General features: G+C 41.8%; 1 protein-coding gene across 1 annotated transcript in view; it reads right to left on the reverse strand.

Annotated features, from left to right (window-relative positions):
- The window catches only part of LOC147905515 (uncharacterized), a 233,189-nt gene that overhangs the window by 20,344 nt on the left and 188,847 nt on the right, over positions 1 to 23,998 (reverse strand). Inside the window, exon 18 of the mRNA XM_087385680.1 lies at positions 9,434 to 9,712. Within this exon, the coding sequence (XP_087241806.1) occupies positions 9,434 to 9,712 (279 nt within the window). The remainder of the gene's footprint in view (positions 1 to 9,433; positions 9,713 to 23,998) is intronic.

Below are 23,998 nucleotides of genomic sequence, written 5' to 3' on the forward strand. Positions count from 1 at the left end.
GGAGAGGTCACATGTGCGACAAAGAGCCCCTAGAGGACACTCTATTGAGGTCTGACCTATCACAGCTTTCCTCAAGGGAGACTGACAGAGATGAGGGATCACTCTAGACATACCAGAGAGCGAGGAGACCGCGTCCCCCATCGCAGTGCGAGAGACAGCTCGACAGACGTAGATTTGAGACATCTTCGCAGCCCACCAAAGAGCCATAACTGTGCCAGGCTTCGGTTTCGTCCCAACGTTTGGATAGATTGATTGATATGGCCCACTCTGCAGTTGTAGTTGACTTTTTTTTCTATGATTATGATTCTATTAGCATAGATTAGTACTTAGCAAGGGTCCTAGCATACCCTTTGCTTCAGCCCACTGAGGCTTGTATGAGTTCACTTTTCTATGCACTTTGTCCCATAGGCCCGTGAGGCCTCCCGTGGACGTTAATATATCTTTCTCTCAGGGACAAGTCAGAGACTAATATTTGCTCCTTGAACCCACAGCTCTTGTTCCAGCTCACCAAGGTAAGCCATTCTAGAATAACAATCCAAGTAGCACCAACCATCCATGGTACCACTCTCCTCTCAATCCCGAACATGCCAACAATCTTGAGAAATACAAGTACCTATACTAGGTACATCCAGCTGTCCCCCTCATGAGCCAAGGACAGCCTGGCTCCATCCAAGCACCATGCTCCCGAGGTTTGTTTCTACCCGTCACTACTCTGACACCATCTGCAGACTGCAACCAAGAGAATAATGAGATCCTTGTGGTTACTCCACATAGATCCCCATCACTAAATGCTTTTCCAGAAATCCTGAATCACCCTCCAGCAATCTCAGACATGAGCTCCAAATGAGCTTCATCCTGAGTAAGCCTGCAGTAAGGTAGACCCTCCTGATCTGATGATGTTCTTGTTTCCACCCTAAAGGCATCAATAGGTTCACGTGTTTCTGCTTCCAGTATCCTGTAAGTGAGCTTTAAAGAAGTCTCCAAAGCACCTGTCCATATGAGCAACTCACGCTCAAAGCCATCATCACCACTCCTACAGAAGATATGTAGCAGGCACTAATAGCCTCTACAACAAGACTTCTCCCTCTTCTGCCAGGAAGGCTTTCACCCTCCATCCTCTCAATACTGGAGAAAGTTGTTTGTTGTAATAACATTACAATTCAGTTTACTGTGTTTTCTCTGAGTATTTACAGAAGTTGAATGCGTGTTATGAACTCCCTATCCAAAGGCACATATTTTGCTCTGGTTTTTCTACAAAAATGACCAATATGTTGCAACATTACGACCATCATTCTTACAGAAAAAGATGCTTATGAATTTGTATTTTTCACTAATTTTCAAACACTTTGCAGGATTAGGATTTTTGCTCTGTGCTGCCGTTATTAGCAAGCTAGGGTCTTATTTTTCCATACTAGATCAAAAACGTTCTCCATCTATTGAATCCTTATTTCTATGAATTCTTACAGGCTATAATATCATTGTGATATGGTTACATTATTTTTTGAAACTAGATTTTGTCTTAGTTCTTTGGATTCATTTGGTAACTGCAACATCTTCAGGACAGCTATAGTATGGCACCAACCGAATATTATTTTATTCTTGATAATATCCTTTTGGAATGTGCTCCACCATTATTGGTGATGCTCTTTGTTTAGCTCAGTTGGGTCCTCTGCCCTGATTGTTCAAGTTGCTCTTGTGTTCTTGGACTACTTTTTTATTAGCCTTCTCCTTTAGTACTAGTCTTCGTCATGGCTGAGTCTGCCCTTCACCTCTAGAGTGCCAACAGAAACTCAATACGAAGACTTTGTATAAATGGATGCTCAAGTATGTGTGGGTGTGTGGATTTGTATGTGTGAGAGTATATGTTTATACTATGTTCTACACACACTGTTGGGCGCTAATGACGTCAGTGGGGATGTCATAGTAGCTAGTCCTTGCTATGTGTGATAGAGTTCATTTTGATGATTTGACGCTTGAGTTTTGGTGACACTATCCTCCATTAAGGCAAACATATTTGGGTGCACCTGGTATTTGGTGTGATTTCTCTCTTGTAGGCACTAGCATTTGGGATTTTGCTTTATTTGTATCATGGCATTCTCTTCCATGTTTAAAAAGGATTTTTCAAGCATTAAAAAGTTTGATGGAATAAAATTTTCTCTATGAAAAGAACAGATAAGAGATGTGCTTATTACAAAGAAGCAGATTAAACCCTTGGCAGGGATTGAAGCCAATCTTGTAGCTTTGTCTGAGGATGATTGGAATGAGTTGGATGCATTAGCAAAGTCTACTATTAGACTTCGTCTTGAAGAGTTAGTTTACTTCACAGTAGTAAATGAGCAGACTATGGAAGATTTGTGGAAGAAATTATGTATCACTTATGAGAAGGAAACTATCTCTAATAAAGTTTACCTCATGAAGAGATTGTTTAAGCTGTAGATGAAGGAAAGGATCTCCATTGATTTTCTCATTTGAATGAATTCAATATTATTTTCAGCGAGATTTAGGCTCAGAAGATGAATTTTGATGCAGAGACTAAAACAACATTCTTCTTGTGTTCACATTGTCATCCTCAAGGGATATCTTCTGTACAACTGTCATCAGTAACTTTGCATCTGGTGGAGTACTAAAGTTTGATGATGTTGTGGGTAGCTTGTTAGCCGAGGATATTAGATGGAATTATATGGATGGCAATAAGTAGGATGTAGCCTTAAATGTGCAAAGGGGCATATCACAGTTCAGGAGAAAGTCCCAAGCAAGAGGGAAGTCTCATAGCAAATCCAAGGAATGGGGATCTGCATAAGAAAATTTACATGGAACAATCAAAAGGCTTTGAAAAGGGTAAAGAGAATTTGGTTTGTAAGATGAAAAAGAGTCTCTATGGCCTAAGCAAGCACCTAGATAATAGTATCAAAAGTTTGATGCTTTCTTTTGGTCCCAAGGTTTCAAAAGAAGTGAGATTGATCACTGCCTCCACACTAAAAGAGCTAAGGATAATAGCCTGATACTTTTTGCACTTTATGTGGATGATATGCTATTGGCTAGCAAGAACACTTATCAGCTAGATCCATTGAAGGACAAGTTGCATGAGACCTTAGACATGAAGGATTTGGGACTTGCAGGTTATATTCTTGGTATATGCGTCACACGTGACCGGAGTAGGAAACTCCTTTGGCTTTCATAGAAGGAGTATGCTACAAAAGTATTGCAGCATTTCAATATGGAGGGGGGGAAGGATGTAGTTACTCCATTGCCTCCATATGTAAAACTGAGTTAGCCAAATAGTCCCAAATCAGATGAGAAGAGGGCCATGATGGCCAATGATAGCTACTAGAACGGACATTGCATTTGCAGTGGGAGTTCTTAGTTGGTATGGCTAATTCAGGAAAGAGGCATTGGGAGGCAGAAGTGCATCATGAGGTACCAGGGATGTTTTCATCGAAGGTATAGAAATATAGTATTATAATATCATGGGAAAATTTTTAATAGATTATTTTTCAAAGTTTCAAAGCATTGGCGAATTCCAGCTTTTTCTAGAATTTTTGTTTCAAATTTTGGCGAGATATTATTGACCTAATGAGTGACTATCATGAGATTGAAACTGCACTATGTTGTCTTTTAGAGTATTAGTTTGGGCATGTTCCTGGATTCATCTAGATATATGCTCTTGTGTTCTAGATGGTGCATTCAACTTCTCAAGCATCTGGCTATGCTTTTAGGTCAAACCTGGCATCTGGCTATGCTTTTAGGTCAAACCTGTGGGATTTGTCACAGTAGGGTCTGACAGGCCTTTTCATTCACATTTTCAGCTTCATATGCTGCTCTTTAACTGCTTTGACTAGCTTTGACCTCGTTTTGCCTTGCTAGTTAGCCGAGATTGGATTACTCCCAATTATTCGATGAGGCTTAGGGATCGACCTCAAGTTTTGATGCCAAACGTTGGAAATCAGGATGCAAACATGCCATGCTTGGATGCCATTGTGAGAAGATTTGCATGCAAACAAATGGATTAGAAACTTGTAATGGCAGCTGATAATAAGAAAATGAATTATATACAAGATGTACAACACTCTATTGTAAAACAAGGCTCACTAAGATGGCAGACCAGACATCATATGCAATGGGTTTGTAGATATAGATTATGGATGTGGTGGTAGCTTAAGACGAGAGCACCTTAACCTTGCCAAAATCTGATCCCAAATGAGGGGTTTGGGGCCTTTTAGGTCGGACTTGTCAATGTGTTGACTTTTAAGTCATCATCTGTTGACTTATGTAATGTTTGGCTGCTGCTGTAATTGCTATATCTGTGGGCTGTAGTGCTGCAGAGCTACGAGTAAAGGCAGCCATGCCATGGGCTGTAAATGCCCGGTTCATCCACTGAAGGTGGAACCAGGGTTGATGAAAAGCCTCCTTATATGCAAAAATGAGGTGTGGATAATATGCAACAAGACATGTCGACCCAAGGTGCTCCAGTATTTGAACTTGACTATGTACAAGCACTAGCGATTCTTGGTACCTTTCTTGAAGCGATGAAGGAACATCAAAAATAGCTTAACCACCTTTGCCTAGCTGAAAATCTCTAAATGCTCCACATTTGGGACTACTGTTAGTGCTGGGCACACATACAGCTTGAGCCAGGACACATGGAACTTTAGATACATGGTCCATGTCATAGGTTATGCAATGTGTAAAGACAAGTGGTTGTATGTTTCTGTTTGGTTATCAGACTGAGGGTGAAAGTTGTTGGAAAATTTGAGCTTGGTACCAAGGTGTTAAAAAGAGCTCTCCAAAAGTGATTGGTGAATTCGGAGTCTCAATTAGATACAATAGCACAAGGAATGCCACAGATTGAATACCATCGGAGAAATAAATAGCCAGGTTGTATCTCGTGAAGTTTTGATCCATGTTGCGGCTTGTCGATATTGTGATACATTCTTTCTATCTAACATTCTTTCTATGTAAAGTGGCGTGTTGCCCTATCAGCTAGAGTGTCTAAGCATGTTTTTATGTGATGCTCCTTTGGGATAGACTAAAATGAAATTGTATAGTCTTCACAAGCAGTTGTAGCTCGAATGAAGAGAATGTGGACTACTTTTTAATTAGCCTTATCCTTTAGTGCTAGCCTTTGTCACGGCTGAGTCTGCCTTCACCTCCATAGTGCTGACAAAAATTCATTACGAAGAACTTTGTATAAATGGATGCTCAAGTATGTGTGGGTACGTGGATTTGCTTGTGTGAGAGCATATGTTTATAGCATGGTCTACACCCACCATTGTGCGCTGATGACAACATTGGGGATGTCATAGTAGTCCCTGCTATGCGTGATGGAATTTATGGTTTTCAACCTTTTGAGTGACTATTATGAGATTGAAACTGCGAGTTTGGGCATGTTCCTAGATTCATCTAGGTATGGGTTGTATCTTGTGCATCAATGGTACTTTGGCATGGAATAAGCATGATGAAATTGCTAAACTGGTTCACAATGATTGGGCTCATGGTGTTCCTAGAACCAGTGGCTGGTGGAAGGTTTATCACAAAATCGATGCTAGTCTATTCGAAAGAACGATCAGGGATCTCAAGGGGCTGGAGAAAGCAACTTCCCATGAGGAACCTTCACCTTTTGGCACACCTGAATGGAAAACGCGCCCACTGGAGTAGGCTGGAATGCCCAGAGACTGAACTGATTGCTGCACCTCCCCCCCCCCCCCCCCCCAAAAAAAAAAAAGGGGGGGGGCTCTTTTATAGGGCTAGGTAAGCCCCTATACTTGCTGACCAAGGGGGGCTAGGTAAGCCCCTAGACTGGATCGACCCAGTCCTCCAACCAACCAACCTGCCACAGACCAGCCAACTTGGTCTGTGGATCTGCCAACCTGCTGCTGGCTTCTTCTGCTGGCCTATAGAAGGTCTACTGCTGGCATCTTATGCTGGCTGTCTGCCAGTACACCTGCCCTTTCCCAAAACCTAACCAGGCCTTTCGCTGCTACTTTATCACCTTTGTGTGCTGCCTCTGCTGGCCTCTTCTTGCCCTGCAACAGCCTAGCAACTTGTCTATCTTTGTTAGCTCCTGCACAGTCCTGCATAACAGCCACACGATAGATCCATGAGCCTTGTGAATGCTCCAAGAAGACATGCAGCTGTCACTGTACAGCCTGTACCTCACCTCCTGTTCTTGCTGCATGCACTCACAGGTTTGCCCTCTTCCAGAGCTTTTGCCTGCCTCTAAAAGTGGACTATGTGGCATCCCACATGGCAGTCTACAGTGCTACCCACGTGGATGTCCTGCGAATGTTTCCCTCCACCTAGATCTACCCATGTGCATCCAAATTTGATGCTCACATAGTAGACTCTCATGGGACCATGTCCTTGTGCTCTCTTCATTTGGGGGCTTACAGGTGGGACAACGGACCCTAATTTCCAGCATGCAATAGTCCACACGCATCCTAGCTGAACTATCCCTTTTTTTAATGAAAAGTACAGGGGCTGTGTATGGAGAATTACTTGCATGTAGATATTTTGGACCTCACAGTCATACAAAAACACTGCATAAATCATGTCTAAAAAATGACCATATTTGTCTTGATTTACTTGCTGGAACCTTAGCTGGAACTTGGGTTATGTGGATTGTACGGACATCTGGCCAATTGTCATGATGAGGGAATGGAGGATCCACCTTGTCATTTTATCTTTAAGTTCAATTTTAAGTGAACAGAAGAGAAACAGAAATGGTGTTGCCCCCGTTGGAAGAACTTGAAGCAGGGCATTCATTTGATCTGCTTTCATTGAAGATGTGGCTGGTGTAGTAGCAGTGGTAGCATTTCATCGACTTGGTCCACATAATTGGCTTCTTTCTTCAACTTTTTGGCCTGGTATGCTGTTTGCATCATAGTATTTGACCAGTGCTTCAATTATTGGCAAGCTAGGCTCCTCTTTTGTCATGCCAGATCAAGAACTCTTTCCATCTATTGAATCCCTATTTCTTACATTGTATAATAACATCGTTAGGTGTGTTGGACCTATGACTTCTTGTCAGCTGCTCTTTGCTGGATGGTCAATGAGACCTATGATTTGGAGGAACCATTCATAGGGCTTCAAAAAAACCATCTGATAATCTTTGGATCCTGGGTCCAATGTGTTCTTAGGCTTAAGTCCAGAAGTTTCTCTCTTGCCATGGAAACACACAGCTCACATTTATGTGGCAATTTGGACTGAGGATACATTATTATAGAAGCATCCTTTTAAACATACATGTAGATATTTTGGACCTTACATGCATATAGAAACAATCCATGAATCAATACTAAAAATGGTCCTGGTTGAGAATCCAGGTGTGCAGACGAGAGGATCCACTAATCTTAAATTGAAATTTAAGTTAAAATCAATTGAGACACAAATGGTTTTGCCCATGTCGGAAGAACTTGGGGCATTTCTTCACCTGCATTCATTGATGCTGCAATAGCAATGGTAGCATTTCATCGACTTGGTCCACATAGTTGGCTTCTTTCTGGCCTGGTATGCTGTATGCCCTAGGCATGCAACTCTATAATCCTTAAATTACCCTGGTCCCTCATCAAGGCCATAGTATCCCGTTTGTTGGATTCGGTAGTATTGTTATAGTCATGGTGTTCAAGCCTGAATTGGTCAGTTGCATCAGAGCTTAGAAGCCCACTCTTGAAGTGCTGTAATCCAGCAGATAAGAACCATTTATGTGCATATTGGTAAAGTATAAGTGTCTCACAGTGGCCTTGAGTCCTGCTTCAAATACAATGAAGTCTATCAGATCTTCCTTATTCAACCTATAAAGTATTGCTTTCTCCTTTCTGAGTTTCTATCGGAAAAATGCTAATGAAACCTTTTAAGGGCTTGTGGAAGGCAACTCGTTGATTGGTGATAGAGAGAGAAAATGAAACCTTTTTATGGACTTCATGGGACGGGTGAGAAAAGATGACCTGTGTTGTAGGGTCAGTTGCTCAGTTCCTGGTATGTACAGGCATGTTCAAGACTAGTAGTAAGTCCTGAGATGAAGTTTAATGGCAATGAGAGGCCAGTGGATAGATGTGTGGGCTCGTTGGCAGGCTGCAGGACTGCAGGGCCTTGGCTGAGTGAGCAGGGGGATCTATTCAAGGAGCTGATCCTCTAGAATAGGATCTTATGTTTATACTATGATCTACACCCACCGTTTGGTGCTGATGATGTTGGTGGGGATGTCATAGTACCTAGTCCCTGCTATTCGTAATGGAGGTTATGATTTAAGTTTGAGTAACTACCATGAGATTGAAACTGCACTATGTGTTGTGTTTTTTGACGATGAGTTTGGGCATGTTCCTGGAGTCATCTAGATATATCTTATAATAGTCTTTCCACATATTCTTAGTATTAGTGAAAGCTGTGCCAGAGCTGCTTGATCATCTCTGCCCTCCCAATTATATGCCAGGTTATTCAAATGTACCAAGCCAAACGTATATCCTATTCCAAATGACTCTTCAACTAATTTAAGGGAGGTGAATATCCTTTAGGAACCTTGGGCTCCTTGTTTGGAGTATCAAAGAAATTCAGCAAGAGGGGATATCCTGAGCATGGTTTTAAACTAGTCCTGTCATTATGATGACCCACAGTCAGCTGCTGTAGCTACCAGAGGCATTTGGGCTTCCAGGAGGACTGGATGCAGCTGATGGGAATTGGGATGCACCTCATGCAGCACCTCGCTCGCCAATCTTTATCTACGGAAAACCAGGCTAGCCAGCCAGTCACCGAACCAACCAGGCGCTAAAGTTGGCTGGACTGGTCAGCAGGCCAACAGATACGATACACAATGCATTTTAGTATTATAATTCTCTCTGGCCTTCTGTTTCATCTATGTCTCAAGTCTCATTGCAAAGCCTATATCTCAATAAAGGGGGCTTAGATTCATGGGCTCCCAAGGCCTCCATCAAGGTTTGAATCACTGGGAGGGCTTCACAACTTCAGTCGCCTGGTGTTTCTCCTACCGTACCGGTCAAGCATAGGCAGTTGGTCTGTCAAAAAAAGAAAGTAAAACTGTTCCCGAAGCAAATCTCATGCAAGCTACAGTGTAAAGGTGTTAAAATCTATTCTCTAGAGTGGATTAAGTCAGAGTGGTTGTATATGGAGAGGATGTACCATCTTTGAACACACCATCTTTGATGTTTCATTGGAAGTCTGCTAATTGTATTCTTTAAAGCTATGACCCCAATGTGAAATAGCTCTTTGATGAAAAGTTTGAGAATAAGATAGAAAGTTCCTCATAGAGTTTCTGACCATTGGGAGGGCATTAATGCGGTTTATGCTGGACTCATAGTTTGAAAGATAACGTACTTCCTTAGAATCACTTGAGTGACCAGAAAATGTAAATCTGTACAATTAGAAAGTTTGAAAGGCATACCGCTGTCATTGGTATGAATTTCATGTAGAGTAGGCTCACCATAGAATGTAATGTCAAAATTGAACGTCGACTTTCCTTGGTATGATATCAACTGAACTTCAAGTCGTGTAGACTTTGCTTTCTCAAGGTATGGAGTGTCACATTCTAGTGTTTCTGCACTTTCGTTGAATCTTCCTGGAATCTTTTCAGAATCCCCAAATTTACAAGAGAATGATAAAATGTGCATCAAATTCTCTCCAAACATTGTGACAGTTGTGTAACTTTGTGTTGGTAAGATAGTTGGTGAGATATGGCTAATTACAACTGCCTCAGTCGAACCTGTAGATTTGAAAGAAGTCCATTTTGGAATAAGTTAATGTTTGTAGTTTTTACAAAGAACCAGGTTTTTAGAGATTGCATGTATGGTTATACCTGCACGAGAAATGATCAAATCAAAACATTGGTCACATAATTGCAAGCCGTGTGTACCAAGGGTTCAAATATTGTGAAGAGCCTTTCAAATTGCAAGGATATACTTTAATGGGGACTCTCGTTAAATAGATGGTGGACTGTGGGAGTGAGTGGAAAACTCCATGATGAAGACATTGATGGCCCGTCCTACACTCCTCTTGTGGGTGGAAAACTCCATGATGAAGACATTGATGGCCCGTCCTACACTCCTCTTGTGCTAGCCCTTGATACAATTATGTTTTTCTTGAATAGGGATAGCTTGATTGAATGTTGGCTAACATTGTGCAAGTTATGAGAATGGAGAGTACATTCAAGTTGAAGAAAGTTGCATTGCTATTGGAATAAAAAAGATTGTGTGTTAGGGGACTATAAGCCATAGACGGAGATGCTGTTAGAGTGATGCATAAGGCATAGAAGCATTTGTGTGTGGGTGTGTGAGTGGGTGGGTGAGTGGAAAAAATAAATGTAGGTTTTAGATGAAAAATGTCATAAAGCTCTAAAGACTTGAGTTGGATGAATTATTTTAAACCTAAATAAAATTGCTGACCCTTACGAAAATTTACCTTTACTCTAGAAAAAGTGTGCACAGCTACGGAAAAGAAAATGGTAATGTAATCAAAGCAAAAAATTCATGATTATCTAGTATACAAAAGCTAGAAAATTGTGCCTCTTATGTATTTTGCATCTCTCACATTCAGTCGTGATATTAAGAATTTGTCTCATGTTTCTTGATTTTATTTATCACAATATCTTATGTTCCACCCTTAGAAAGGAAAACCAAAGAGAGCCAGTCGAGCATTTATTGTGCAGGGATATAACTTTTAGAAAGTGATCAATTGGTATGGCGGAAAGAGCTTATATCTCCACTGCCATTCGTATCTCCCCTTCTCCCAAGGACAAATAGCATGGCCAATTGGGTCTGGGGCGTACACTAGGTCTCTTGCTTACCCCTTACAAAGTTCCTTATTGGTTCGCACGAGCTTAGCACTTGAGGTTGATTATCTAAGCAAGTCCTAATAGGGGACCAAGTGGACTAAGACGAGTAACCCTTGTTCACAAAGTTGTATTTAGATTGTTTTTTTTCTTTTTCAATTTTGTGTACAGTTAGATTTGCTCTCTACATATGGACTCGGATCCTTAACATGGCTACACAAGCTGTGTTGGGATATCTCAAGGTGTATGCCTCAGGCACACCTTGGTTTCTATGTGTGAGTGCTAGAGGCACAGTTAGGTGCCCACAAGCACAGTTAGGTGGTGGAAGAGCCACATAGGATGATTGAGAGAATCTAGGAGCAGATTGAGGAGATGATTGTGGAGCTCTGAAGTCATCAGTGATGTCAGTGAGCATGTATGAGGTGCCTACTTAAGGACCTCACTCTTCTTCATTCTACAAGCAAGCAAGTAATGCAAGTATTCTGAGTTTGTGTCCACTCTTTGCTTTCCTTTCAGCTTTCCAACATGGTATCAGAGCCCTTTGATCCCCCTTGAGCCCATTTCTGCCACATCATCATCTTCTTCTTCATCTTCTTCTTCCCCATCTTCCTCCTTCTTCCCAAAATCTTTGAGAGCTTGGTTCTCTGCCTACAAATGACCATTGTCCAAACCCTCTGAGCTGGAAACTCCTCTAGTATGGGTGAACTTCCACCTGCAAGTAATTGAAGAAAAAACGTCTGTGGTGGCTGCCATTCCCCAAACAGCGCATTTTTTGCCATTTATTCTATTGCTCAATACTCCCTGCGTGCTCCGCCATTGCCTGAGCCCTCTTAGGAGTAGATGGGCGACATCAAGACGAAGATTTTGAGCCATTTTTCAGGTCATTTGGTTCAGTAACGAGGGAGAAATCGTCAAAACTCAGGTTCAGCCTGTAGCAACTCTCCCGGGCAAAAGTGCGCACCATTTTGTCCAACCTCTGTGCTGGACCCTCTCTGGTATATGAACGTTCTTTTGCTTCAGAAAGTCCTCTTTTCCTTGCTTTGAAGAGTGAGCTACAAGCCCTCCAAGTTCAGCCTTTTGGTTTTGACAGTTTTGGACAAGTTTTTGAAGATGATGCTACATAAAATGCTACTCTAGCATTTCTGGTTTTTGAAACTTTCAATAACTTCAGTACAAGTGTGGCTTCAGTTTTGTTTTGAATTGCTAGACCTGGTTTTGATTGGAAAGTATTCATTTTAGCCACTTCTATGAAGCATGTAAGAAGAAGCATCATTGATTGAATATTGGTCACTAGTCTTTGCTACATCAAGTGCTCATATTTTGGAAGTCTTTCAGTTATTTTTTCCTTGTAAGAGAGATAGACACTGCTCAATATCTGGGTTAGACCCTCTCATGGCTACCCTATTGAATCTCGAGAAGTTCAATGGAAAGGGCTTCCACACATGGCAGATGAAGGTGAAATTTGCATTGATGAGGGAGAACTTATGGGGACTTGTCAAACCGACTCCTATCGCTTCTTCTACGGCCTCCAATGCTGGAGAATCCTCAACTCCAACACGACCGGCAAGGGATCCAGCTAGAGAAGAAAAAGCATACGGTATCATTGCTCTTGCTTTAGGAGATGATTATATTCACCATATCTCTGACTTGAAGTCTCCTTCGGAAGCTTGGCAGAAGCTTGACATGATTTTTGGTGCTAGTTCTCACATCTCTAAACTATTACTTAAAATCTCTTTCTTTGAATTGAAGATGGCTAGTGGTACTACTTTAGCAGCTCATGTCAACTATATGCGGAGTCTTATGACTCAATTAGCTTCTATCAATTCTCCTGTTACTCTAGATGATGCTATGGCAGTGTTACTTAAGAGTATGCCTGAAGATTATGATCACATTGTTAGCACTTTGAAAGATCTTCCTAATCCTAATCTTGAAGGTATTATCTCTGCTCTCCAAGAAGAAGAAAGGCATATGGAGCTTAGGAAGGCAATGACACTGCTTATGCTGTAAAGGTCCAGAAGGGCAAGTATACCCCTTGCAATCACTGTGGAAAGACAAATCACCTTTCAAAGGACTGCTTCAAAATTAATCCATGCAAGCACTGTGGCAAGAACAACCATAATGAGAAGTTTTGCAGAGCCAAAGCAAAGACAGAAAATGCAAATCTACTTACAGTTAATGAGCCTCCACAAGATGAGGCATCCTTTGAAGATTATGCATTTTAAACACATCTCTATGTATGCTCCAGATCTCTCTTTTTATGTCAAGGTACTCAGCCTGGATAGTCCTCCAAAATGAATGAAAATAAACTATTGTGTTTTGTGTGTTTTGTAAACACCTCTGGTCACCTTATGATGTAGGCCATGTGTATGTTTTGTTCCATGGTACCTCCTGCAGATATTGTGTGCATGTACATGCAGGGGAGATAACCATTGGAAGGTCTTTTTGTATCCCTTTTGTTTACCCATGGGAACCCTTGCTAGCATGAGAACCTAGCCATAGATTTATCCTTGACCACCATGAGATGGCATGAGAAACTATGAGACTAGATGTATCCTTGACATAGCCTGAGGCATTCCCTTGAGGGGGGGTTTGTTGGGATATCTCAAGGTGTATGCCTCAGGCACACCTTGGTTTCTATGTGTGAGTGCTAGAGGCACAGTTAGGTGCCCACAAGCATAGTTAGGTGGTGGAAGAGCCACATAGGATGATTGAGAGAATCTAGGAGTAGATTGAGGAGATGATTGTGGAGCTCTGAAGTCATCAGTGATGTCAGTGAGCATGTATGAGGTGCCTACTTAAGGACCTCACTCTTCTTCATTCTACAGGCAAGCAAGTAATGCAAGTATTCTGAGTTTGTGTCCACTCTTTGCTTTCCTTTCAGCTTTCCAACAAGCTATAGCTTGTTGACTCATTATCACAATTGATAAGGGTGTTATCTGATTTAATTGTGGGCAACATCCCAGTGATTCCTCTCATAATGTGATGAGTGTGAGTTTGGCTCAATGAAGGATTTGCACCTAATGCATCATCATTCCTCTTTTTAAGAATCAAATACCATATACCAAGAAATGCTCTCCTTTTGTAAAGCCTTGATAAATATGTCTATAGAGCATTTGTGCCTACCCTTTTTTGACCTTAAGTGGTACCGAATATTATTGTGCTTAGCCTTGCAATAGTCCATAAGGTTCTTGGCAAAGCAATAATGGGAATGGAACTATGCTATGCTAATATTACAAAGCATTACCAAGAAATCTCTAAAACGAAATGGGTTCACATATTGTTGTATTTGTTGTCATATACTTAGTCTTCATGGAAGAAGAGCAATGGAATTTGGCATTTTGCTCATCATCAATAGATACTTACACTAGTGAGTTAAAGGTGTGGCTAGTTGTGGACTTGTTAGCCGCCTACCCCTTGCATCTTCAAATTTGGAATTGTTTAAAAAACATCACATAGAATGTTTGATGCATGTAAGGATTCTTTTCATCCCCTTCCATTGATTGCTAATTGCTAAAACTCATAGGATGTTAAACAAACCTAATTGCCCACTAGATGGCCGTACAAAGTGATTACCATATTTATTTGTTTCTTGATAGCATCCAAATGTTGACTTGTCCCCACGGGAGTGAAAATTATTTTTCCAAGAAGCATTATCATACTTTAGCTTGTTAATGTTAAGGGCATCAGTGTGTGGCCATGCTTTTATGGTGAAAAAATCAATTTAGTATTCTTAAATTTATCATTTCAAATTCCTTACATAGTGTTGTTTAAGTTGCCCTATGAGAGCTACATTCAAGCTGTACTAGAGGTACTGCTCGCTTCCTTGTTTATGAAATAGAGTCTCTTTTTCTTAAGACCTCTCAAGTATCAATCTACAGACAACCCATGAAGTGGTCCTAGAATATATATTGTCTCATTATGGGATCTCTATAGATGAGTTAAAGGTCATGAGGTTTTTGGGAAATACAAGGGAGCCCTCCCCTTGTTGGTTGCAATAGATATTTGACCTTTAGAATGGTTAATTTGTCCCCTCAAGCCATTGGGAAAATCATGCAATTATTCCATGGATATAGGTCATGGATTGTTCAAACAAGATTTTGACATGACAGACTGCCCTAGAACACCTAAGTTGTATTTGGAAATCTTGAGGAGACCACGGTTGAAGATTGGTTAAAGTGGTGTGGAATTGGAGAGACCATGGTTGAAGATTGGTTAAAGTGGTGTGGAATTAGTCTATTGATGCACAAAGTGTGACAATAGATCTTAACTTTAGGAGATCGGCTACAATAGCGAGATCCTTCTCTCTATGAGCCAATCTCCCTAGATTGTAACTCAAGGAGTTAGTTGGCTAGCCACACTCGTAAATAAGTCTAAAGTACCTTTACAAGAGAGTAACCAAAGCTCAAAATAAAAAAGTCCCAAGTGCAAGACTTGTATTTCAACCCATCATATCCCATGGAAATGATGCAAATTTAGTTTGACTCATGCATAGAAAGTAAAATGCCAATTGATTGCCGTTTAGTTCTTTATAGATTATCATCTTGGCCTCCATAAACTCTCTAATGAGCCTTACTAGGCAAAAAAGGCTGGAAGAATTGTAGATGGTGGGGAGAATGCTATTGAGCTTATTCTATGCTTCAATGACTAGCCTAAATGCCAGAAGTCATGACCATGCGAGTTGATTGTATAGCTACGTCCAAATCAATTGTTTCCATGTTCAAGCGTGCACTTCAAGAGAGCAGTGTAATTATGTCCTCTTCCACCTTGGCATCTATGGTGGCCAATTGAGTTATAATACTATGGAGCTCACTAATAAAATCACTTAGCTTGACATTTTCAAAAAAGTGTAGATTATATAATTTGACTTTGAGTGCAATAAGAGTGTGCTTGGTACTCTCTCAATAGAGTTGATCCAACTGATTCATTTGATAGCCATCAAACCATTTGATGTAGGAGGGTTTCATACTTAGCAGACCCAAATCAAGTACCTCTTGATATATGGAGGTTTGTGGCCCTATGGGGTGCTGACTAAATGAATGAGCTTAGGATGTATATTAAGAGCAAAAACGGCCAATATTTGCTCTTCGATGTTCTATTCAGGAACATTCCCAAACTCATCCTCTAAAAACATTTCCAAACTCAACTATTTGGTATTGCTTCAACTATTTCATGCATGTATTACTAGAATAGTCTTGTATTTGCATTGCCGTGATATGCCAACTCATTGAGGATTTGGAAGAATCCCCATATGAGGTTATAAATGTGTATACCTAGATGAATCCAGGAACCTAGATAAATGTGTATACCTAGATGAATCCAGGAACATTCCCAAACTCATCCTCTAGATTTTTCCCTCTAAGAAGGAAACTTGCGGTTGTGTGCATTGTTGGTTTGGTATTTTTTGCAACTAGTTTTCATCATAGGCATGGTGTAAATTTTGTTGTATCTGTCTCTTAAGGGAACCTCTTTTTCAAGGAAATGTCCAACTACATTGCTGAGTCACATTTACCTTCTCCATTTTTTCTTAAGGAAACCTCTTTTTCAAGAAACTGTCGAACTACACTGCTGAGTCATATTTACCTTCTCCATTTTTTCTTACCCAATAAACTAGCAATGAATTCACCACATGTACGTAGGAGTGATTTTCTAGGCAGCACTCAAATGTGTGTGTGTGTGCACACATGCACACGTGCGCGCATACATGCACTCTCTCTCTCTCTCTCTCTCTCTCTCTCTCTCTCTCTCTCTCTCTCTCACTCACTCACTTACACTCATCCCCTTTGGAACCCTAGCAGTCTTTGGGTTTAGAACCTTGCATTCTTTGTGGTTGTCAGCACTTTGATTGTCCATGGGGACATCATGGATCTTTTTCCCATATGTAAAACGAAGGACCACAATGTCCATTATGAGATTGTCTCTGCAAGACATTATGAGATTTGCCTCACATTGCATAATATGATCATGGGAAATGAATAGACAAATACGAGTCTACTTATGAGAGAGATCACCTGACGATTACAAATGGCTGTCAGGGATGTATTGTACCATACATAATTCATAATGGCCTAAAATGGAGAAGGACTTAGATTTAAAGGCATCGGAGAGTACATCTCACCCTACAGTTTTGGTGGGAAAAAGATTAGTACTTGGGGATGGAGAAGGAAGCTCCCATTTCTTTTCCCCCTTCTTTTGTCTTGGGGGAATCTTGCCCATTCTTCATACTACACAAATTGAAGTCAAGCAGCAGCTGAAACCTTCAAGCAAATGGGGGAGCTGGAGTGAGCCTATTGGCGCTATGACACATCAATTAAGGAGCCCTTTTTGAGTATGGACAAGATGGGCAGCTTCATATATGAAGCTAGGTGTGAAACACTCAGCTCTAGCCAGGTGAGTCTTCTTATATTAGGTTCTCCATCACGAGAGAAACTCAAGTGTCCATTCGATATTACAATGGATATTGTGTCGTTCAGGTTAGAGGGCACCATGCCCTCCTTCAAAATTCTTTATGTGAAGTGACACTACTATAACTCCCAAATGAATATCCGTTGTATGAGAGGAGAGCTTACAAATTCCTACAAAGGATTTGGCAGTGGTCCATCTAATGGTGCAAATCACTGATACGATTCCATTGAATGGTTCATAGGAGCATGTGAGAAATCAGCAACGGTGGTAGTCACAAAGCTTCGGAAAGGTGGATCTCTTTGCAAGCATGTGATGAGCATAAAGCTTGGTCGCTTGGACCTTTGGTGGTGGTCCCTTAAGTGCAAATTCTTCATGGACCTTGCTGCTGTAGGCTTGTGTATAGCTGGAAGACCTCGCTTCTCCAACTAGCAGCACATTGTTGTTATGTAATCCTAGGGATCTTAGGAGTCTCTCTAATACTGGGAATTTCTTTACACTTCCAGTATTCGTGACTACGTGAAAATAAAACCTTCCTTGTATGCGTGGCTGCTGCTAAGACTAATTATACACTTACACACTAGTAGAGCTCATTGGATAGCTCAAAGTATATTAGAGGTTCACATTCCTTTGTGCTTATAAAATGTCTTGGAGATGGATATTGTATATGTGCAAAGTTACACTCATTTGCTTGGCAATAGCACTTGGATATCAACATAGTAGAAGCAAAAAAGGCCTGGTGGCTAATGTACCAGACATGGGTGTCGATGGAACACTCATAGCACACACACTACCTCTGGTGATTTGTTCTTTACGATAGCCCACTAGATAAACAGGGTAGAAATGAACTGGGAATAACATCCTTCATGCTTTGAGAAACATCAAGATCCTCCATGCACTCTATGGGCTCCGGATAGAGATCTACGCGAGGTCCTTTTGTCGTATATGACTATGGACCCCACCTTGACTGGCTTTAGCTGACCACCGACCAAGAAGCAAAAATTTCAGAATCAGGGTTGATTCGGTTGAATCGTCTGTGGGGTCTAGTTGTGAAGTGAAGAATTGTATATGTTGCAATAGTTTTGAATTGTAGCCTATAGGTCACCTTCAATATGCAAAGACTATGATTTTTAGAGCCTAGCAGTTAGCGTGTTCATTTGGTGGGCGTGATTGTTAAGTCTATTTTGTGATCGACATAATGAATAGTGCTCAACCAAAAAATCAGCTCGACTATATTTTAAAGGAAAGCCTTGGACGTTTTTGTCACCTTCATATGGAGTGATGGCTCTGACGAGTCCATCGCCTTCGATATGCAATTGATTTGTCCTATTGTCCTAGCCTATCATCCACATATATATATGGCCCTAGTACCTCCTCCATGGCTATGTCTTTAGATTCAATCAGTAATTCGTTGGACATATTGGTGATGATGGCAGACACCCACTTAGAAAGTTAACGTGTTGGATTGAACACCATTGTGCACAGTAGAAAAACACTATGTGGGTGATTGAAAGGGGAGGAAATGTTGTGGACTTCACATGGGAAGGGAAAGTGTGTAAGTTTGAGATTGGGGAGGGGAAATGGAGGAACGTGAATGAGCTGCCTATTAGTAGCAGTTGTGGATGCTCCAGGGCACAAATTGAACATTGTAATGGCCCCAGTGCTCACTAAATAGGGTCCTTCAAGCCCCGGAGCCTCAGCCCATGGATGATTCCGGCAAGGGCTCTCAAGCTTCCGACTCTCCAACTGTCAGGGTGGGGTCCATAGTCAAATAAGACAAAAGGACCCCGCGTCAATCTATCCTAGGCCCACTCTATGTAGCAACCTCTTGCGCTCTCTAGTTGACGATAGGAAACTAACTCAAGAGACAACCTCTCTCATATATGGTCAACCTTTTCGACTATTACTTTATCTATTTCATTACATGACTAATTTGACATGAGCATCTCTTATGTTGTCCAAATTGGTCATGGCACCAACAATTTACGTACATGGAATGCGCAAAAGTCTGTGTACCTTTACCCCGACTAGAAAGTAATGGATAGCCTTGAACATTACGTAGCTTCTCGTAAACACCACGTTCGGGCTTCCACCTACCATTCGAGTCTTTGAAAACACTATAGCAGTAAGATAGGCTAGAGAAATTTTGGGCGCTAAGTTATGAATGTGTACGCGACTACTATAAAGCTATTGGCAATCGATGAGAAAACTGTGTTAACAAGGAAATCTATCGACTGGCTAGTCTCCATTTCCAACAGTGGCTTCCCGACATGGCAAAGCATTCAAATGGTTCCAGGAAGGAGCGAATCTTTGTTTCTTGCACTGACCATGGGCTTCCAATCATGCTAATAATCATCTACTATTTCCACGATTCATTGTTATTCATTGTCTACTTATGGCTTGGCCCTCCTTGCTCCTTTCCGGAAGGGGATGGTTCCTTCCTTCAAGGGCCCGGCCCCTCCCTTCATGTCGCTTCCTCTTTCCTTGATTTGACCTTCCTGGTTGCAAGCTCAGCCTTTCTTGCTCCTTTCCTGAAGGGGGATGGTTTTTCCCTTCCTCGCAGTCTTGGACTTCTTCAATTTGAGCTCCTTGTCTTTTGCATTTTTTGCCCAAATGGCAAATTGAGCTGCAGCATCTACTTTCTCGTCGTAGATAGCTATAACAAGCATGCACATTTGATCTATCCATGACCTAGGCAATGGCAAATGGCATTCTCTACATAGCGATCTTGCATACACAAACACCCCAAAGAAAAAAACGTGCACAGGGTGGTAGCATGTAGGCCATCGGATCTTACAGTCATCTATGATGGGGGTATGGTAGACCATGCATTTCGGACCCTACTGCACAGCAGGATGGGCATCCGATTTAACTATTGTGGTCTTTTATACCACAATCTTGCTCTGTACATGATGAAGTTGCTTCTTGATTCCTTCCTCCCTCATCCTAAGGTTGCGGATGTTCTCCTTAATCTCCTCCACTCTTTGATCACTCTGTGCAATAGCTTTATTTGAATTCCTCAGCATCTGTTGAAGCTGCTTAAATTGCTCAAAAACATCAACATGGGCCGTTTCCAAGACTTCCACTCTAGTTTCAAAATCTCTCATGACGAAAGACTGTTGTTTAAAACTGTTGAAAGCCATGGCAAGCTCGTGCACAACCTATCGTGATCTTGTTGCAGGGTCTTGTAGCTTACTCTTTGAACTTCCAACAATGTTTCGAATAAACAACGCTCCAACTTGCTCCACCATTTGGCTACTCTCAGCATCCTTCCTAGACTGGAGAGCTACCTCATTGTCTTCTCCTCCCCGATTGCTCTCCGCCCCATCCTTCTTGGCCTTGAAGGTCTCTCACAGTTCTTGCATCACTGCTCTAGTTTCTGCGTTCTCCCTTTTCAGCTCCTCCATCATCTCATTGCTAGCTCCTTGTCCGTGATGTCCCCATCACTTCTAAGTTCTTCAAGCTTATCTCGAAGCTCCTTGATGTGCTTCTCTGCTTCTTCTCTTTCATGCCTTTCCATGTCGCCTATTTTTTAAGTGTGACTTAGCTTGCTCTTGTGCCTACAAGGCCCTTGTTTGTGCCTCCTCTACCTTGGCTTTTGAACCCTCCTTGAGAATTTTCTCAAGTTGCACTGCCTTTGTTGCATCAGTGGCTTTCTCTTGTAGAAAAGTCACCTTCTGAGACATCTTCTTATCGTATTGCCCAAAAATCCCTTTTAGGGTAGATGTCATTAGGTGCATTACAACTCCAGTGGACTGAGATGACAATTGGGATTTCCCATCCATGCAATTCTTCAGGGTGGTTATCACGCTCTTGGAGATCGCCTTTTAAAAAGATATATCATGTCCTTTCAGTTGCTCTACTACTTCTTGAACCTACAAGAACTTCATAGTTTCTCTCATATCAGGACATAAGTGCATTGTCTTCTTCAACACATCTTGGAGGTTTGTCGGCAAGCTAGAAAGCTTGACTCCACCGTCTTTACTAATCTGAGCATTGGGGTATACATCTAGAATATCCTGTCTCTTCCACTGCTTCTTGAAGAAGTGTGCTTGCAAATTGCCTCCATGAATGCTTGTGCATTTCCAATCACGCTTTCAGTGATGGTAATCTTCTGACCTTGACAGACTGTTTCTCCCTCCTTCATGTTCACCTCCTATACCAACCTAGTGAAGTTGCTAAGAGCATCCAAATTGGGCTTTTGAAAAGCGAGTGAGGAGCTCCCAAATGTCACGATTTCAAGATCAAGGAAGGAAAGGCTCTCGCACTTTGCTGCAGAGGGGGAGGAAAGTTTATGTGAGGAGCTCTCGAATTGTGCAGGGTCCATTAGAGAGGGGATAGAAGTTCCAAGAAGAGTGCAAGGGAGATAGAAATGGTCAAAGGGAATAGAAGATGAAATAGTGAAGGAAATGGAATAGTGGAGGCTTGAGTTTGCAGTCTAAGTCCAAGGGAGAAAGAAAGAGTCGAGAGGGATAGAAGATAAAATAGTTAAGGGAATGGGATAGTGGAGGCTTAAGTTTGTAGCCCGACTACATTGCCAAGGTGAGAGCCACTGTGGTGGTTGGCTTGAATTTTGATTAATTCAAGGCGATAGTACTGCCTTGCATGGTAATGAGTGATTAGAGGTGGTGGCGTCTAAGATTACCAGCCATGTCTGTGGTGGCAGCTAAGATTCTACTAGGCTGGCAGTTAATTACCAGCCACTGTAGTGGCCCGCAATTACTCACCTTCCAATTACCACCACCGGGGTTGCATGCATGATTACCACAAGTGTAGTAAATTACCAATCATCATGCTTGCATGTCAGTAGAGTACTAGAGTACATGGTAATGAGTGATTAGAGGTGATTAGGCTTCATATTTTACTTTTGTGGTAATTACTATCCGGTGGTGGTGGCTAATCATGATTAGCCATGTCTATGGCCATCGAAATTACTAGCCACTACAGTGGCCCATAGTTACTCACCTGCCAATTACCACCACCAGGCTTGCATGCATGATTACTACGAGTGCACTAAATTACATGTCACCGAGCTTACATGATCTATAGAGTACTAGAGTGAGAGTGCTCTCAACGGAAGCAAGAATGGAAGAAGGAGAGAGAGAGATAGAGAGCCACACAAGTTTTGGTGGGTGCAGAACCACCCTAATCTTCTTTTTCATTTATTTATATATGTGTTTGAGTATTGTACATAACCGGGGTTAAGGCACAGTGACCTTTAACCCCCACAACCTCCCACTTAAAGGACAATGTGCCTTTAAGGGAGAATAACTAGTGAGCATACTATCCAATGCCCATCAATACACAACAATACTCAAACTGCTGACTAGGTAGACTCTTCGTCAGCATATCTGCAGGGTTATCATCTGTATGAACCTTGACAAGCTCTATGCGCTTGTCCTCAAGTAGATGAAATGGTACCTGACCTCAATGCGTTTGTTCTTTGCATGAAAGACCGAATTCCGTGCTAGCTGAATAGCACTCATGGAATACTATGCAATGTCGGTACACCTGTATGAATCCCCAAATCTCCCACTAGCCGATCAAGCCATATAGCCTCCTTGCAACCCTCTGTGGCTGCACATACTCAGCCTCTGTGGTAGACAAAGCAATGCACTTCTGTGCGCGAGACATCCACGACACTGAACCACCTGCAAAGGTGAACACATAACCAGAAGTGGATCTCCTACTATCCACATGCCCTGCATAGTCTGAATCTGTGTACCCAAGTACACGCATGTCTCCTTTACCAAAGCAGATGCACATCTCTTTGGTACCTTTCATGTACCTCATGATGCACTTAACTGCCTCTCAATGCCTCTTTCCTAGATTAGCCATATACCGGCTAACAACTTCCACTGCAAATGCAACTGCAAATGCAATGTCTGGTCTAGTAGCTATCATAGCATACATAAGACTCCCAACTGCTGATGCATAAGGAACCTTGGCCATCATGGCCCTTTCCTCATCTGATTTGGGACTATCTGTATGACTCAGTTTCACATATGGAGGCAATGGAGTACTCACTTCCTTCCTCCCCTCCATATTGAAACGCTGCAATACTTTTATAACATACTCTTTTTGTGAAAGCCAAAGGAGTTTCCTACTCCGATCACGTGTGATGCGCATACCAAGAATATGACCTGCAAATCCCAAATCCTTCATATCAAAGGCCTCATGCAACTTGGCCTTTAATGCATCTAGCTCATAAGTATTCTTGCTAGCCAATAGCATATCATCCACATATAGTGCCAGGATTATCAGGCTATTATCCTTAGCCCTTTTAGTGTAGAGGCAGTGATCAATTTCACTCCTTCTAAAACCCTGGGACCGAATAAAAGCATCAAACTTCTGATACTATTCTCTAGGTGCTTGCTTAAGACCATAGAGACTCTTCTTCAGCTTGCAAACTAAATGCTCTTTGCCCTTTTCTTCAAAGCCTTCCGGCTGCACCATGTAAATTTCCTCATGCAAATCCCCATGCAAGAAAGCTGTCTTGACATCCATTTGCATAAGCTCCATATCCTCTACTGCCACTAGTCCAAGGATGCATCTAAGTGTGGTCATCTTCACAACCGGAGAGAATATCTCATCAAAGTCCACACCCTTCTCTTGCTTGAACCCTTTAGCAACCAAACGGGCCTTGTACCTAGGCACATCATCACCTGTGACCTTCATTTTGTAGACCCATTTACATGGCAATGCTTTCTTTCCATGTGGCAAAGAAACCAAGTCCCAAGTCTTATTCTTCATAAGTGAACTCATCTCTGATTGCATAGCATACTCCCACTTGCGTTGATCCTCACGCATCATAGCCTCTGT

Source organism: Dipteris shenzhenensis, chromosome 1 (genome assembly GCF_047967505.1).
Source record: "Dipteris shenzhenensis isolate YYH24624 ecotype China chromosome 1, Dip_SZ_1.0, whole genome shotgun sequence".
Classification (NCBI taxonomy): Eukaryota; Viridiplantae; Streptophyta; class Polypodiopsida; order Gleicheniales; family Dipteridaceae; genus Dipteris; species Dipteris shenzhenensis.